This window comes from Lathyrus oleraceus, chromosome 1 (assembly GCF_024323335.1).
Source record: "Lathyrus oleraceus cultivar Zhongwan6 chromosome 1, CAAS_Psat_ZW6_1.0, whole genome shotgun sequence".
In the NCBI taxonomy this organism is placed as follows: Eukaryota; Viridiplantae; Streptophyta; class Magnoliopsida; order Fabales; family Fabaceae; genus Lathyrus; species Lathyrus oleraceus.
In genome coordinates, this window is record NC_066579.1 from 283,917,627 (window position 1) to 283,936,165 (window position 18,539).

Consider the following 18,539-nt stretch of genomic DNA (forward strand, 5'->3'; position numbering starts at 1 on the left):
TGTATCTATCGTCACCAACTTATCGCATAGTTGGCAAGGGAAAAGTGCACAACACTTCGGGTGAATTACTTTACCATAATCCCCTCCCGGTGGGATATATGAAAGTTTCGGTTGACCTTGTATTAGATACGGACGCGCTTCTACCATTACCTGACGTTGTTTCAGAGACAACGTTGATGCGAGATGCAGTCGGATCCTTTGTTGGATGGCCGTCATATCTAATTTTCCCAGATGCCGAGGTATATATGTTCTAAATGATTATGAATATTTAGTATTCACATTTCAATTCAGCTACAATTATGATATTTAATCAATCCTTATTACATGGTAATGTTAGACTCCTACAAGACCCACACATAAAGCTGGTAAAGGGATTTCAAGACGCATCGAGTCGGTTGCATCTCAAAAAGAGGTACAAATATATATACCCATTGAATTATATACGCAACGATTCTGTTGCATCACAAAAAGTCATGATTTAATTTATATGAATTTTTAGGTTCCCGGTCGAATGTTGAAAAAAGTTGGTAAGGATATTCCAACGAAGTCCGGGACAAAAACAAATCCTAAATCTCAAAAAGAGGTACAAATATATATATACCCATTGAATTATATACACAACGATTTTGTTGCATCACAAAAAGTCATGATTTAATTTATATGAATTTTTAGGTTCCCGGTCGAATGTTGAAAAAAGCTGGTAAGGATATTCCAACGAAGTCCGGGACAAAAACAAATCCTAAATCTCAAAAAGAGGTACAAATATATATACCCATTGAATTATATACACAACGATTCTGTTGCATCACAAAAAGTCATGATTTAATTTATATTTTTAGGTTCCCGGTCAAATGTTGGACAAAGCTAGTAAGGAAATTCCAACGACGTCCGGGACAAAATCTCAAATTATGATGCGTCTTGAGAAAATGGTGGAAGAGTCAGATATTATGCACGGCGCCATCCGTAGTGTAGATATGGATGAAGGTGTTTTCGGAATTGCTCATTCCGAATTAATTGCAAAGGAGGACATGCAACAACTTTTTGAACACGAAGAATTGGGCATCGCTGTCATTCATACATACATATGGTACTCCGATCAATCTATTATTTACTTAGTTGAACAATTTATTTACACATTTCAATGAGTAGTCTAATGTTTATTATGTTTCTATTTAAGGTATATGTATGACACATTGATGCGGGGAACTGAATTGTGTAACCGATTCAATTTTATTGTTGCTTCCCGTATCAATACAACGTTTATAACGAAAAATCCAACATCCGTAATGAATGAACTAGTCGATAGATTCATGGTGACCGGCGATAATACTACACCCAGTTTGTATTTTTTACCGTTTAATTCTGGCAACGGGTTAGATTTTCTTTCTAATAATTTCATTCTAATCTATGTATATCTTTTACGTAGAAAATTTTCATGCATCTAATTTTTGTTTTATTTTACAGTGGTCACTGGGTGTTGGTTGCTATGGATCTTTCGAGACTAATGGTGTATTATCTCGATTCGTTACCGGGTGATTGGAGTAAATATCCGAGTATGAAGAAGACGGTTGACGCGTAAGTGAAATTCCCCTAAATATTCGTGTGTATTTGTATATTTAATTATGTCTGTTAGATTGATCTCAATATACGTTTTTATTTTGTTAGGGCAATACTAAAATTTAGATCGAAAAAGAATTATCGTAATAGGAAGGACATTACCTGGGTCAGAGTTCAGGTATATATTAAGTTTCTTATTTTTGCTTATAATAGTGTTTGTAAGAAATTAACTCTATATATATATATATATATATATATATATATATATATATATATATAATATATATATAATATATATAATATATATATATATATATATATACATGTATTGTTTGTTTTTCTGTGTAGTGTCCTCAGCAAAACAATTTGATCGATTGCAGATTTTTTGTATTGAGATTTATGAGAGATATCATTGCGTTGAATCGTATAGACATCCCAAAAATGGTATGGAATAATAACTTAGGGTTTATTTTAATATTATCGGATATTTCATCTAATTTGTTACTAAATCATGAATATGTTTTATTCTCTTAATTGTAGTACTTTGACGAATACAAATCTTACTCAAGAGCTCATTTGGATGAAATGAAGGATGAATTGTGTCAATTCATTATTGATCATAGAATCATATAGGTTGTAGTTGTTGTACATATATGTATGGAATGTTGTTGTACATGCATGAATATCAATATATTAATGTTGTATATAAATGGATTCATGTTGTATATATCAATGGATTAATGGTGTATAACATTGGATTAAAGGATGAAATCAATATGAATTTTACACTTTTGCAGCATGCGAACAGGTTCCCAATTAAATACCTACTGTTTTTCAAATAATTTTTTTTTAAAAATAACTAACACTTTAGAGGGCGCTTTCTGTAGGAAGCGCCCTCTAAACACTTTACATTGACAACTTTAGAGGGCGCTTCCAGAAAGCGTCCTCTAAGGTGGCCCTTTATGGACCACTCCAGAGGGCGCTTTTTTCTGAAAGTGCACTATAATGTGGCCCTTAAAGGGCCACTTTAGAGAGCGCTTTCTCCAGGAAAACAAAGTGTTGTCTTTACCTATGCCAGCACCACTTTAGAGGGCGCTTAAAAGCGCTGTTATAGGCCAAAATAAGCGCCCTCTTTTCCCTTATTTGGCGTAGTGATTTCAGTAAAGTTATTTGTTCCAACCGTGATACTATGTCTTAGAGTTTATTATAAAATATGAGTTTGTTTGTTTTTCACTTCCCCTTATTAACCATATACAACCATTCAAATAGAATTTTGAGATAATAATCAGAAAAATTAAATTATTCTAAAAAAATAACTTAAACGGTCCAATATTTTTCAAATTGCATGCATCTTGTAATTCATGATTTCCACATTAACCCATATAATTTGATTCAATCCCAAATACTTCAAAGTAATGCAATTCTATGGGCTAAAGAATTTGTGGCATTGTATCAAATTTTATAGGCTAAAGAGGAAACATGAGTTATAAGATGATTGCAATTGGAAAAACATTTGATCGTTTAAGTTGTTTTTTAAGATAATTTAATGTTTCTAACTATTATATCAAAAATCTATTTAAATGAATGCAAGTTCAATGAGCGGTTAGTGAAGCAAGAAATCACATATGATATAACAAACTGACTAACAAGAGAGAGAGAGAGAGAGAGTTAATTCGCTTATATATGGGTAAATAATTTCACTACGATCGTATTCAAAAACCATGATAAAATTTAATTCCTTTCACAACGGTTGGCATCAACAATTGTGGTGATATATATATATATATATATATATATTATATAATATATATATATATATATATATATATATAATATATATATATATATATATATATATATAAAGTAGAAAATTACTGGAGTCGAGATTCGAACCCTATCACTCCATGAATGTACAATCATGCTTAATTAGTTTGACTATAATACAATGTTTTTTCGTAAATATAAAAAAATAAAGCGCGTCAAAAAATGAGGTATTACCACGGTTAACAGTCAAGTTGTAATTTAGTGTTACGAAATGTGTATTTTGTAGTAGTGATGGTTCGTTGAGTATAACTTATATTGTTGAAAAAAAATATGAGTAGAGATAAGGCACGCATAAAGGAATTATAGTTGCTCTATAGGTGCGGGGTATATACCATTGGCTAAGTTGCATTAACAGAGATCGATCGCATCTATTATTTTTTACTTTCATTTATCTTTAATCTTATATACTAGCACTATTATAAATAATGTTTCTAACGTCGCATGCGAAAGAGATGTAACATCGACTAACGGGGCGACCTAACAAAGGGTGACATGAAAAGATACCACTTAAAACCTCGCTTAATAGAAAATCGAGGGGTAAAGTTATCCGATCATTGGTTCGAACCCCAACATCTGCATTTTTATTATTTACAAAAACAACGTCTCGTACCTCTTGGTTTATCGACAAAACCGAGGGGTAAGATAAGTTATTTTTTTAACTAAAACTTGTTACATTATTTACACAGAATAACAATAAAATAATTTGTTACAGACTACAATGCTCACCCAGAATATTACATTGTTTATACATAATATTAAAATAAAAATTTATTAGTCCATGAAGATCATGTGTTAGATCTTCGAATACTTGACATTTGGGCAATATCCTATATTCTCAATGGCATTACCTCGCATGGATTTGTTTCTGATATAAAACAAAAAAAAGGTTGATAAAAAAAAAGGTCGGATAAATAAATGATTTTTGCTTAAATAAATAGTTAAGAACACAAACCTTAAACCCGGATAATTTGCTGCTCTTGCGTCCGTCTTAGCGATCTTTTCATGGCAAACGATCTTGCAAAACTTAAAGAGGTTGGAGTTTCACCCGCTTCTTCATATTCAGAAATGATAGTTTCAATAGATTCATGATTTTTCACTTGCTTTTATAAATGAAATTTTTTTATGTTTCACGTGGATCACTAATTGTAGTGTCCTGAGCGTTGATATGTCATGAAATGAACGACATATATTTGATCAACAGAATCACTAATGAGTTTTTATGTTTAATTTAGGAAAATACTTTAACCCTCGTTTTAATATAAAACCGAGGTAAACAACCTTTTATTTTATTGTTTACATTTCATTAATTACAAATAAAAAATATAATAAAAAAGGAAGGTTCTTATATTGTTGGTTCCTAGTTTTCCCCCCTCGGTTATATGGAAAAATCGAGGTAATATGTTGTTTTTATAATTTTAGGAAAAAATAATGATCATCACGCCTTAGAATCATATCACTAGAATAGTAATGATCATCTCTATTCAAAATATAACGTATCCTTTTTTATTTTCAAGAGAGAAACAATTAGAAACTCTTACTTCAGATGACAAGCATCTTTTGTGCTTCCTTATCCACAACGTCAAAATTAATCTCCCGTTTACTATTTTTAACTTCTTAATGGAAATGGTTGTGACCTCTCGCGAGGAAATAACTTTCCTCATACCATATGGAAGAGTTCTTTCTGAATTTTTCTCTCAATTAGGGATAGTTAAAAGGGTAAAAAGAGCAGGATTAATTGTTGAAGTTGAGTGGAGTCAGAAGTTTGAATATGTGGAATAGTTCTCTGATCATCAATGAAAATTTTCCTTTCCTTTTCAATCGTATTATTGAGTAATATTTTTTATTGATAATAAGGATTTTGAGTTTTTCTAATCAACTTAGAAAAAATGTAGAAAAAAAACTTAACAAAGAAAAAATGGAATCTAGAAAGGCGTTAAGTGAGAAATACTAATTAAACTATTGAAAAAAACATAAAAATAAAGTAAGTGAGATTCAAAGTGTCCCTAATATTTAAAATTCCCTCAGTTTTTACAAAAGACCGAGGTAATAGGTTATAGAGAAAAAGGGCTATCAGTTGTAAGTGAGTGTTTAAGAGAAAATCAATAATAACAAAAAAGAAGGAGAAAATTTCAAAACTCGTCTTGTAGCAAAGGGGTACTCACAATAAAAGGGGATTAATTATGATGAGATTTTCTCTCTGGTCGTCAGAAGTACTTCTATCAGGGCAGTATTAGCTTTAGTAGTCAGGTGAGACATACATTTATAGCAAATGGATATGAAGACAACATTTCTTCAAGGTAATCTAGTTAAGCAAATTTATACGGCATACTGGTTTATAAATTAAAGAGGTGTTTATATGGTTAAAATTAGTATCCAAGGTAATGGTATAAGCACTTTGGTCTCTTGGAAAAAAAAGGCAAAGATGTCGAACTTAAAGAGAGATTAGGAAGGATAAGGGAGAGAGATTTCAAAGGAAAAGAACTCCATTGATCTGCAATTCGAGGTAAGGGTGAATTATTCATGTATGAGTGTTTAAGAAGATGGGTTTTGAGTGTTCCTTACACTCCTTCATTCTTCCCTTTTTTTATTTGCATTTTGATAATGTTTGAGGACGAAGAAGGTTTGTACAAAATCTTATAAAATGATTGTTATGAAATAATTTATGTGCTCTATTGAGTGATCTGTGTGCATTCTTATATTTTGATTTGATATCTATGTTGATGCCTTTGGATATGCTAAGGTTAATTTGATAACTTTATTGATGTATTTTTATAAGGCAAGGTTAATGTAATAACTGTTGTACCCCAAATTTTCTACTATATCAATCCCAATTTTGTTACTAGGTTCAGAGGTTGATAATTCAATCATCAATAAATTTTCATCAACATACCTGCATATAATACAAATTTAAACTACTGATATTTCTTCTTCTTACACTATACAGATAATTATCCACTACTAAGGAGAATTGCCGCCATTGTTGTCCCTATCATTATTATGTTGATACTCTTTCCTATTGGTTACTACTATTTTCTAAAGAGAAAGGGAAGAAAGAGTCGTAGAACTATTCTTCGAGAAAATTGTAAGTATTATTTAACGGAAAGAAAATCATTGATCAAGTTTAATAGCTTAGGTTAAACAATTAATCATATAAATTTTATTTAGTTGGTGAAGAAAGTGCCACTTTAGAATCAATGCGATTCGAGTGGATGGTAATTGAAGCAGCAACTAACAACTTTTCTAAAGATAATTTCATTGGCAAATGTGGATTTGGAGAGGTTTATAAGGTGAGAAAATGAAGAAAAACAATAATCCTTAGTGTCTAATTACTTCTATGATAATTCTTGTTTCTAATATTAGTGATAAAATAAAGAAAACTATCTAACAGAATGTCACATATAAACGAAGTAAATATCGAAAATATTGATTAAAGATAAATAAATTTTTATTTTCTTAAATATATCTTTAGGGTACCCATCTGGATGGACGAGAAGTTGCTATAAAGAGACTTTCAATAAATTCTAAGCAAGGTATTGAAGAGTTCAAAAATGAAGTTTTATTGATAACTAAGCTTCAACATAGAAATCTAGTAACATTTATTGGTTTTTGTCTTGAAGAACACGAGAAAATACTTATTTATGAATTTGTGTCCAACAAAAGTCTTGATTATTTCTTATTCGGTTAGACACTTTTCATCTAAAACTCTTTCATTTGTTTTTATCTAGATTCATGAAGTACATATATAACTTTTTCTATCTATGAATTAAAATTTGTTTCATTAACAATTTTGTAGATTCTCAATGCAAAAAGTTGTTAACTTGGGTTGAACGCTTCAATATCACTGGAGGAATTGTTCGAGGAATTCTTTATATGCATGAACATTCCCGACTCAAAGTCATACATCGCGATCTCAAACCAAGTAATATTCTATTAGGTGAAAACATGATTCCTAAAATTTCTGATTTTGGTTTGGCTCGAATTGTTGAAATAAGTCAAGATGAAGGAACTACAAATAGAATTGTTGGAACATAGTAAGTTTTAAATGTTCATATTTCTCAGTTTGAAATAGACTTGAAGAAGAGAAGTTAGTATGTTACTGGAGAGAAGCTATTTGGTCCTCAATTCAGTAGTTAGATTTGACTTCCTTGACATCCTTTGGCTTTGGGACGGAGTTGGTCATTATCTTCTTTTTTCCTGCGAAAATAGAAGAAAAAAGGATTCATTATCATTACCACTAATGATATAACTATCATAATAATGGAACTCTTGCAACTGCCAACATGCCTAATTCCACTAATTTACCATCAATTGTCCCATCGGGATGCCTAACAATCCTATAATAATGGTTCCACAAGGCTATATGCTAATCACGAGTTAAGGATTATACCAGATTGTCACTCTTGTATAAATCCCTAATTATCGCCATAAAGGAATACTGAGAAAGAAAAATTGAATATGAAAGGTGACTGAGTGATGCATCAACTCGCCTTTAACAAGATCAATTATCTGTTTACCAGATGTGTCACCTCTTTATTGAATATGTCAGCCTATTTCTGGGATAACCGCCTAACATGGGAGAATGGGGTAAATGATGTTTCTACGATCTGTTGCGATGTAAAAGAAGTCACGGAGAAGTTAACCATACTCCCCGAGATATTCGGAGATTAACTGTCAATTCCCACATCTTCTTAGAGATTGTTGCTATTTCCAATGTGCATATAATTCATCCCTAATTCAACTATAAATACCTTAACACTGAAATTGAGGAGAATAAACCAATCCTCAAACAGAAAATTACATATACAGAGTTTCTCACCTCCTACGTAGCTAGTTTTTTATCCTAAAACAAATCTTAAAGTCTTTTATAATAATTAATATAAATTTAATTTAAAATATACATTTACTAAAAAAAACTTAATTTGTTTGTATTAAACAACCAACCTTCTTATTCCATTTATGACACTAATTTTAGATAAATTACTCATATTTTATCTTGAGGTTACTTAGGTCTTAGGATTATTATATAATATTTTTATTGTGAAAGACAACTTTGGGCTCTAGGGGCACTTTCCTTATCAAATTGGATGAGAGTAATATTCTTCTAGTAATTAAGGGCCTTTTGTTTTAACTTTAGAAAGATAAAAAAAAATTCAAAGATGGAATTTGTAAAAAAAAATAATTTAATATTATAATTTTTTTAGACCAATGTTTTAAAACTCGAACCTACTCAGTTGTTCGGACCGATTTATCGATCAAATCAGTGAACCGTGGATTCGGTTGAATCGGTGAATTGCACTATTTTTTACTAACACATTTTGGATGAAGTACAATAATTTTAAAATAGAAACAACATCTCATCATTTTTATCTTAACTCAAAATTTAAAAATTTGAAAACTTTATCTCTCATCCATTAATCTACTTTCAAAATTCAACTCTATTAATCAATCTTCGTTAGTATAGCACTCGATTTTGCTATTCAATTTTGTTGTTATTATCATTATTCAATCTTAATGTTATATTTTTGCTTTCCATATACCATTTGTCATTTGATTTGGATAATTTTATTCAAGGCTTAAGAATCATTATTTTGTTTCTATTGGAGTTTAAGACTTGTATTTTAAGGAGTTTTGGATATGAAATGATAGCGTAATAATTTTGGGTTAGAGCTTGCTTGCTAGAATAATAATTTATCCTTATTTTATATGAATTTGATTAGAATAATAATTTATTTTTATCTTATATGAATTTGTTACTAAATTCTTTAATTTTTTAGTTTGATTATATTGAAAGTTTGTTTAACTTTTATAGAAGATATTTTTAGATTTTATAACCATAATTTTTATGACTTAATATTTTTTATTTATTTTTATATATTAAGCGAACATGCAGTTCGACCAGTAATCCACCCGTCTGACCAGTGACCGAGTAGTTCAATATTCTGATTGGATTGATTATTGATTGAATTTTAAAATATTAATTTTAAATATATAACATAAATATATATTATTGAAGATTAAAACAAAATTAAAATAATAATTTTTAAAAAAATTACATCTCCAAAATAATTTTTATGAAAAATTAATTAAAATATCTTCTAAACTAAGTGATTTTTTTTTAAATTATTTATAATATCCCTTAGAAACTATGCAATGAGTGAATTAACTGCGAGCATTTTCCTTTAAATTTAACTTTTACATATATCACTAGTGAATGAAATTATTATGAAGACAAATGACAAATCATAGACATAGTATCCTAGACTTTATTTCGTGAGAAACCCTATCTTTCTTCATTTGAGAATATTTCTTAGAGATCGTTCGTGTTTTACATACTTTAAATTTACTTAGTTTTGCTTTTTTTTTTTTGTTTTGGTTTTATTTACTTTAAGAACTTATTCTTTTTTTTTCTTTCTATTTTTATATTTATTATTATTCATACAAAAAATTATATTATAGTAGTACATTTTCTTTTTATTTAACTTATTAAACATAAAAAATATTAAAAAAATACTATAGTCAACTGGCATACTTTTCAACAAATACATATTGTTTGAATATGATATATGAATTCTAATTTTAAGATCCTTCATCAAATAGTGAGCACGTGGACTCTGTTTGCTGATTATGACTTAACTATAATAATTAAATTGTTAATTGATCCTTCTTAATGATGCAGTGTTATTCAATGCACTATTTATTTTCCAAACCACGTGATAACAACTTGGAGAAAAAGTGAATTATTAAAGATGGAATATATATATATATATATATAATATATTATATATATATATATATATATATATATATATATATATATATATATATATATATATATATATATATATATATATATATATATATATATATATATATATATATAAACTCTCCCCATCGAACGTTTCATGAATACGTATAGTGCTAATGTCACCACGAAAAGCAATGTTTGTGGGGGCAGATTTGAATGTGAAAGTTATCTGATATAAGTGTTAAATCAAAAAAGCTATTTGAATTGGTTTCAATTACTCGTTAAGTCTGATCTAATTCAATTAATTCAATGTATTTAATTTGATTCAGTTTTAAAATAATTTAATTAATCTATAAGTTTTAAAATATTTAATTAATCTTTAACTTTATTTTATTTTATTATTATTTATGATCTATAAATTCAAACAAACACTCCGAACACTCTGATATTATTATTATTATTTATTTATCTTAAATGTTTTATAAAGTTTTTGTTGTAAATCTCATTAAAAATATTATTTATATATAACTAATAGAATTAATTAAGATGTTAAATATTTATTTATTTTCAATATAATTTAATATTTTACTATTAAATCTCATTCACACATACCCCGCCTAATTATGACTTTAGCTTCCTGCAATTTACAATTTAAAACATCGATGTTTTTAAAAAAAAATAAAAACTTCGATATCAATATAGAAAAAAATTAGCTTCTGCATTTTTGTTTCCCAAGTGGCATCCATCATTACTACAATATAAAAAGACATAAAACATAATAATTTTAAATAAAGAAAAACAAAAAAAATAGCTTATTCATGTGGTTTTTCTGTCTTTCTATTGTCGTTTATTTAAGGCAAATAGTGTAGCTAAAGGTAAAGAAAACATTGAGATTTCATCATTATCTTTATCTTTTAAAACCAATTCAAAATTATTACTACATTAAAAAAAAAACACGTAAATTATGACGGTTTTAGTAGATCAGTAGCATAACCTGCTACAATTTATCAAAAATTAATTTGCTTTATAAAAATGACGAAGTTATACCGTTTATTTTATGCTATGGCGGTTTGAACACCTACTTTATATTTTAAACTAGTCTATTTTACAATAACGTTTCCTGTTTCACTTTTCCTTTTTTTTTCATTGTACCAATTTTTGTTCTAATTGTATTAACGTATTTCTCTTTTTTATCTATACTTATAAATCAAAGGAATACAAGATTTGGGATGACTTTAATCCATTAAAAGAATAATCAATTAATTATTTTATATAAAAAATATAACTGTATTTATAACTACTCTTATTAATTTTTTAAAACAACACTCTTAAATATACCATTTCTTACCAAAAAAAAAGTTATTATAGAAAACTACTTCATTTCAATTGAATTGAAAAAAGAGAACAAAAATGGATTATACATCTAATAAATGAAAATTATAGAAATTTAAAGTTGATTGAAAAAAGAGAATAAAAATGGATTATACATTTAATAAGTGAAAATTATAAAAATTTAAAGTTGATTGAAAATTAGTTTTTAATACGATGAATGGAGGTGTTAATATATATATATATATATATATAATATATATATATATATATATATATATATATATATATATATATATATATATATATATATATATATATATATATATATATATATATATATATATATATAAAAAAAAAATTATGTATTATTCTTTTTCTGAAAAAGCGCGTATCTTAGAGCACTGTATGTATATGCTTGTGATATGGGTAAGGAAAATAAGGTGTAATGCGAAGAACAGTTTTTACGTGGAGATGAGTATGGAGTTATAACAATATAATTCTTATAAGTGAAAATTTGTGGCAAGCTTGACCTCTCACGTAGAGTTCATATCTATGAAATATTAAACTATGAAATTGTAATGGAGAAATAATAGGTAGTGAATTTTGAGTCACACTGCATAATACATTCTCTCTATGAAGCAATTCATCTTCTGCTTACACACGTCTCATGGAAATGATTTTTGGAAATATGCATATAATATTAATATTATTTAGAATTTTTTTAATTGAAATGCATTGACCGTATAAAATATTTTATATTGTAAGTTAATTATAACCATTGATTTGTTAGAGAAGTTTGATTTTTAATACAATCACATATAAAGTAATACAAACGGATGATTGTGATGTATTGATAATATAAATTTTTTTACACTAACCGTGTATAACAATTAATCTCTATTTTCTAAATATAATTTATTATTTTGAAATCATTATATTAAAAATTTGTTACTCAGCAAATTGATCAAATTTATTAAGTTTATAATTTCAAATTACGCAATTGATTTTTGATTTGAATTCTATGTGAATAACATGTTTGTATTCAATGAGACTCATTACCATAAGACATATAAAGATCATTCAAAGATAAATCATGATTTATATAGATGTCTGAATTTGGAGTCTATTGTAATTATTGAATACGGAGATGTGAAAATTTGAGATTCTTATCACGGAGGATAAGAAATTCGAGATTCCCATAAATAAAGAACCTCATAAGGACGATTCTCTACGGATTATTGAAGTACAAACAAAAGTTCTTCATGGATTGTTGAAACACAACATGAACTTTGAATGCAAGAGAGTCTGAAATGCTAAGGATCTAGAACCGAATAAAATCGATTCTCAACTTATTTATTTATCTAGTTGAAGGTAATAATGAGAATTTTGTTCGTAAAATTCATATTACTCTTCAAGTGGAAGATGATCCTAAGATTTATTATGAAGCAATAGCTTCAAGGACTCCTCTTGTTTAGAAGAAAGTATCATAGTGTTATGGTACACTAAACACCTACAAGTCTAAATTAATGACCAAAGATGTTCTAAACAAAAAGAAGGTGATCATCATTTGACACATATGCACTAGTAGCAAGCACATCGAAATTAGTGCATCGTTTGCATTAGCTTATTTGCATAACCTTATATTTTTTGAAATGGATGTCAAAATAACATTCCTAAATAGAGATCTCAATGAGGAGATTTGCATGGAGTTGCTAGAAGGTTATGTCAAAATGAATAAAAGATGTGCAAGTTTGACAAATCCTTGTATGGATTAAAACAAGTACCGAAACAATGACATCAAAAGTTTGACTATGTCATTGTAAAATTCCCCACTTAAGGGGAGACAAACAACTTAGGGGAGATTTTTCAATCATTATCAAAACAAGAATTCAAACAGTTTGCCATCATAAGAAAATGGAGATTGTGAAGAACACGTCTTATATCTAGTTCGGTTGTGATGAAGACAGAGATAATCAAAGAAGAAAATGATAAAAAAAATGTCATGCACATCAATGATGAAGTTGATCAAGAAAGTTTAGCATATAAGTTTAAGTGAAGATTTAAGACAAATGAACATAACTAAGGTACTCATTGTAATTCATATTATATTACTTTAAATTGCTCAGAACTTCATCTCTCACTTCATCTAAAAACCTTCTTGCATTATCATGCATGATTACCTAAAAATATTATTCACCTAATTCTTGTGACAAGTATTTGTACACAAAGTTGTGTGAGAATATTGTGATATTCCTTTGTCTCTATGTTGATTACATATTGATCATTAGCAATTATATGAATATAATTTTAGAAACAAAGAGGTTCCTAACTTTCACATTTAAGATGAATGATCTTGGAATAGTTGAAATTTTTTTGGGGATCATAGTAAAGCAAAATAGTGGGGGTTATGAACTTAGTCAAACATATTATGTTGAAAAAGTACTTGACAAGTTCAAACGCTTACATTTCAAAAAATTGAGTACTCCATTTGATCCTAGTGTCAAACTTCAAAAGAATTATAGAAGAGTTATTGCTCAATTGAAATATGTAAGTGCATGCAATGTACTAGACCCCGACATAGCATTTGCAATTAATACAATAAGTAGATTTTACTAACAATCCAAATGATGAGGACTGGAAGGCCATCATTATGATTTTTGGCTATCTTATGAAAACCAAAAAAATTGGTCTTCATTATGGTAGATTTCTTGCCATATTAGAAGAATATACCAATGTGAGTTTGATATCAAGTGTTGAATATCATAAATATGCATTTATGTGGATATTTACACTACCTGGGGATGCAATTTATTGGAAGATCAAGAAACAAATGTGGATCATTCTCTCAACCATAGAATCAGAGTTCGAGGCTCTTACTTTCGCTGGTGAAGAAGCTGAATGATTGAGGGACCTTCTGTTGGAAGTTCCATTGGCTAAAGACAGTGTTTGAAAGGTGTTAATGCATTGCAGTAGTCAAACCACTTTCCCTAGAACATATAAAAAGTTCATAACAAAAAGTCTAGGCAAGTAGAACTTAGACATTCTTTTGTGAAAAAAATTGATTAAGAACGTAATCATTTTACTCACATATATACGATCAAATTATAATTTGGCTGATCCTTTTACTAAGCTACTGGCCAGAGACTCAGTAAAGATAACCTCGAAAGGTATGAGGTTGAAACTCCTTGAATAAGAGTTACAATAGCGACGACAATCCAATCTTACGTGAACAGAACATTAACCTCAAGATTCAATGGGTAACAATAAGTGGTTGATTTATTGGATCTTTGTCGGGCATTTGATAATAATGTTGATTATTTTAAATTGAGGGTCGAGTTTTTTCAAACTCTTAATGAAGTTCAACATTGAGAATAAGTATCTCATGGAAAGGGACATAATATGAACTTCACATAATGTGAATTTTGAGATGGTGTCGTTTCAGTGAGAGTTGGACTTTCTCTCATGAAAATTTTTACGAAAACAAGAAAAGCACATGGCCATAAATAAGTGTTAGGAGAGATATGTAGGGGAAGAATCTTTAAAGAATGTGTGTAAGGTAACATCGGTTTAATCATATAGATTAATGGTTTAAAAGCATTACTATCTAACATTTCGATTAGACTTTGCATTGTCCTCACTAAGGTTAAGTTTTAAATCGAAAGATACCTAATTGTATTAACATTCTTTATTTCTCTTTTTTTGAAATTGATCTTGTCATTATTAGAATGAGTGGGGATTATTATAAATTATTAACAATTAATAATCTTGAGGGTGATCCAAAATGACAAGAAAATATTCATTTGAAGATTAATTTTTAAATTCAAATGGAAACACTTGTGAAGTGTTGCAGTAGGTTTGAATTCTGAAATAGGCAACACTTGTGAAGTTTTGCGGTAGGTTTGAATTTGGAATAGGCAACACTTCGTGAAGTGTTGCAGAATGCGAAACAATGCAACCTTTGAAAACATTTGTTGTAGGCGAAACAATACAACATTTGATAAAAGTGCGACTGTAAGCGAAATAGTGTAACGTTTGGAAACTAATGCGGTAGGAGAAACAATGCAACATTTTGCGAAAGTGTTGTTGAAAGTATGTGTTTCATCAAAGTCACAACCTTTATGAAAACAACATCAATTTTCCTTGTAAATTGAGTATTTTGGATTCAGAAAAACACATTAGAAAAACTCTTCTTCTTCACACAAAATGCTGGATTTCATCTTTCCTACATTCAAGTTTTCATCGGTCTTGTGCAAACTCGAGTATATGCTGAATTATCCTTGGCATTCCTGCGTTTCAACTCTAAGATATTTGAGAGTGTTTGAAATACTTATAAAAAAAGTGACATGTTCACGATTATAGCCTTGATCCATTCGACTTAAATTAATTTTCTAACAATGAATGCATACCTCATATTTTACATAAATAAGCGAGAATAGACCTGCATTCTAACTATATTGATTTTTGCCTCATTCTTTCTATTACTTGATATTTGTTTATTTTTTATTTTATTTCTATCATATTAAATATCAATATCTTAAATTATATTTTTTTAAAGATAAACTATTAATTTATTTTCTTATTTTTATTATGTTGATTAAAATTTAATATAAATACAGAATAAGATGAGTTTCAAAATTAATTTATCATATATTATTTTCTTACTAAATGTTGGATTGAGACATATTATATTTCATCTATGTTTGATTGACATTTAAACGAGCACTCAAGTTTTTATCCGTCCGTTTCTTAATGTGCTAACGCATATGTCTTTTATAAATTTTTTATTGTGCATCCTAATAAAAATAATATTATTTAGACACAATAAATAATTAATTAATATATTTAATTAAGATGATAAATGGTTATTTATTTTCAAAATATTTTATTATTCTACTACTAAGTCTCTCACACACACTCCACCTAATTATGACTTCAGCTTCCCGAAATATAAAGTTTGGAATATAACTAAATTACACTGAAAAAGGAGTTGTATAATATATGATTAAAATGACTTATTAAGTAAAGAATGAAAATACACAATATATTACAATTTAAATATCAATATCAATAGAGAAATAAAACAAATTCTGCATAGTTGTTTTCCAAGTGACATTCATTATTACCACAAAAGAAAACATCATCCATAAAACAATAATAACTTTGAATAAAAAAACAAAAAATAAAGGTTATGCATGTGTTTTTTTCTCTCTCATGTTATAAAAAAGAAAGAGAAAAAAAATCTAGACTTGTAAAGAATTGTAACAACACTTTAAAATATCTAATTTTCAAACTTAAAAATATAGTATATTATGAAAATTGGATTTCACCTTTGTTGAATCTTGTTTTCTCTTTTGTTCATGTCAAACCAATTATAAATGAAAAATACAATAATCTTCAACAACATTTGTTATCTTCAACAAATAAATCAATATTAAGTTTCAAAATAGTACAACAAAAAACAAAAATACAACCAATTAAAAATGAAAGAGAAGATACTCTGTTTTATTGTGGAATTTCTTGCGGAAAATAATCCGCATCCGCGGATATATCTACTTGCTGCGACCTAAATAAATAAAATATAATTTCAGACGCATTGAGTATTGGCAGCAAATTTTGCCGGAATACCTGCGGTTTTTCCTTCCACTTTTGTAAATGAATAAAGTTTCATATGAAATTATATTTGGCAGCAAATTCTGTATGAATTCCTGCAGTTTATTGCGGATATTACATTTTCAACGAGAATCTTACAAATCATATTTCTTACCATATTCTTAAGAGTCTGATATCGTTTTTCAGCAATACCGTTCTGAAGGTAGAGAAAAATAAGAAAGAGGGATTTGAATTGTTTTCACATGAACTAAAAGATTTTTGCAACAACACACACAAAATAAATAATAATAACACAAACGATTTATCTTGTTTCGCTTGAAATTCAAAATTACTTCAGTCCATCCGGCCAAGGTGATTTCGTCTTCAATAAGGACTTAATCCACTAATCTCAACAAATTACAAAGTTCGTCTAAGAGTTCAACAACCTTTTAGCCCTCTCAAGTCTATAGACCTAAACAAGTCACTTGAGAAATCAAAAGCAATTACAAAAATTACAAAATGTTTTGCTAGATGCTTCTAGATAAGCAGTATAGACACAATTTTAGACCAGGGAAAAATAACCACACAATATTGAGCAACATCTCTTGAATGGAAACTATTTCTTACAATAATAGTGGTGAGTGAATAATCAGAGTATGAGAATATTGTTGTATCAAAGTTATGTATTTCAGCAAGTTGTGAGAAGGCCCTTATATAGCACTTGATATGCTTCCGTTGGGGGAAATCGATGAAGATTCCGTGCCAGCTGTGAGAGATAAATGTAATAAATTTCTTGTTATTTCCATAGCAGTCTTGGAGCATAATCGAATGTTTCCTTGCTGCTTCGGCTTCTTGCTCAACTTTCTCTCTGGCAGCAGCTTCTACAACTGCATTCTCAGCAGCCTCCTTGGCAGTAGTGCTTCAGAGTGGAGAGGGATGGTGATAAGGGTTCGTTGAGCCGGAGTGCTTCAGAGTGTGAGGGAGGTTGTTTGGAGGTTAAAAATAGGTAATGGAGAAGATGTGATGGTTCTGAAAAGCATGGGGTCAGAGTTTGTGGGTTCTGATGGAAAGGGTTGGTTAGATGGGTTTGGTTCATAAAGAGTTTGTATGGATGATGTAGGTTCATATTGTTGGTGTAAGCCCTAGAGGCCAATACTTTTGGTACTTGTATCGAATTATTTATTAATTAATAAAAGGTTTTTTCTTTATTATGTTTGATTAATAAAGTCCCTAGAATAGCTAGTCCGTTTAATGTATCAAGTATGACTTAATCATGAGATCACATTATACATAAGGACACTATTCTTAAAGTATCCGTAGTCGAGCTTTATTGTGAAGTGGGATAACATTAAAGCATTAAGACTATTATGTTTGTAGACTGATGATCACATCTCATGGATCATGGATAAAGAGTTATCAAGTCTTAAACATAGGTATGAATATTAAGAGTAATATTTATACCGGATTGATCCGCTGTTCGCTGTGTATTTTG

At 28.9% G+C, this 18,539-nt stretch overlaps 2 protein-coding genes across 3 annotated transcripts; both read left to right on the top strand.

Annotated features, from left to right (window-relative positions):
* The first annotated feature begins 503 nt into the window (after window positions 1–503).
* Window positions 504–1,197, top strand: LOC127130685 (uncharacterized). 2 transcript variants are annotated; one of them, XM_051059653.1, is made up of 2 exons: window positions 504–583; window positions 840–1,197. In XM_051059653.1, exons 1-2 carry the CDS (start codon window positions 512–514, stop codon window positions 1,143–1,145), a joined length of 378 nt encoding a protein of 125 aa, XP_050915610.1. In that variant the 5' UTR covers window positions 504–511; the 3' UTR covers window positions 1,146–1,197. The 2 variants fall into 2 exon arrangements, with proteins under 2 accessions (XP_050915610.1, XP_050915613.1); XM_051059656.1 differs by lacking the exon at window positions 504–583 and adding an exon at window positions 677–756.
* Window positions 1,198–5,982: 4,785 nt separating this feature from the next.
* On the top strand, window positions 5,983–7,413 carry LOC127103478 (cysteine-rich receptor-like protein kinase 7). The gene is made up of 7 exons (XM_051040733.1): window positions 5,983–6,001; window positions 6,158–6,232; window positions 6,326–6,463; window positions 6,547–6,668; window positions 6,851–6,911; window positions 6,999–7,061; window positions 7,175–7,413. The coding sequence occupies exons 1-7, from the start codon at window positions 5,983–5,985 to the stop codon at window positions 7,411–7,413; spliced, it is 717 nt and encodes a 238-aa protein (XP_050896690.1).
* The last annotated feature ends 11,126 nt before the right edge of the window (window positions 7,414–18,539 follow it).

What these genes read in the sequence shown, in the direction of transcription:
- LOC127103478 (XM_051040733.1), top strand. An exon ending in GATTTGGAGAGGTTTATAAG is followed by an intron (nt 6,669 to 6,850) that starts GTGAGAAAATGA and finishes ATATATCTTTAG; the next exon opens with GGTACCCATCTGGATGGACG. An exon ending in TTCAATAAATTCTAAGCAAG is followed by an intron (nt 6,912 to 6,998) that starts GTATTGAAGAGT and finishes TTTGTCTTGAAG; the next exon opens with AACACGAGAAAATACTTATT.
- LOC127130685 (XM_051059653.1), top strand. Translation starts at nt 512, where the DNA reads ATGTTGAAAAAAGTTGGTAAGGATATTCCAACGAAGTCCGGGACAAAA. An exon ending in ATCCTAAATCTCAAAAAGAG is followed by an intron (nt 584 to 839) that starts GTACAAATATAT and finishes TTATATTTTTAG; the next exon opens with GTTCCCGGTCAAATGTTGGA.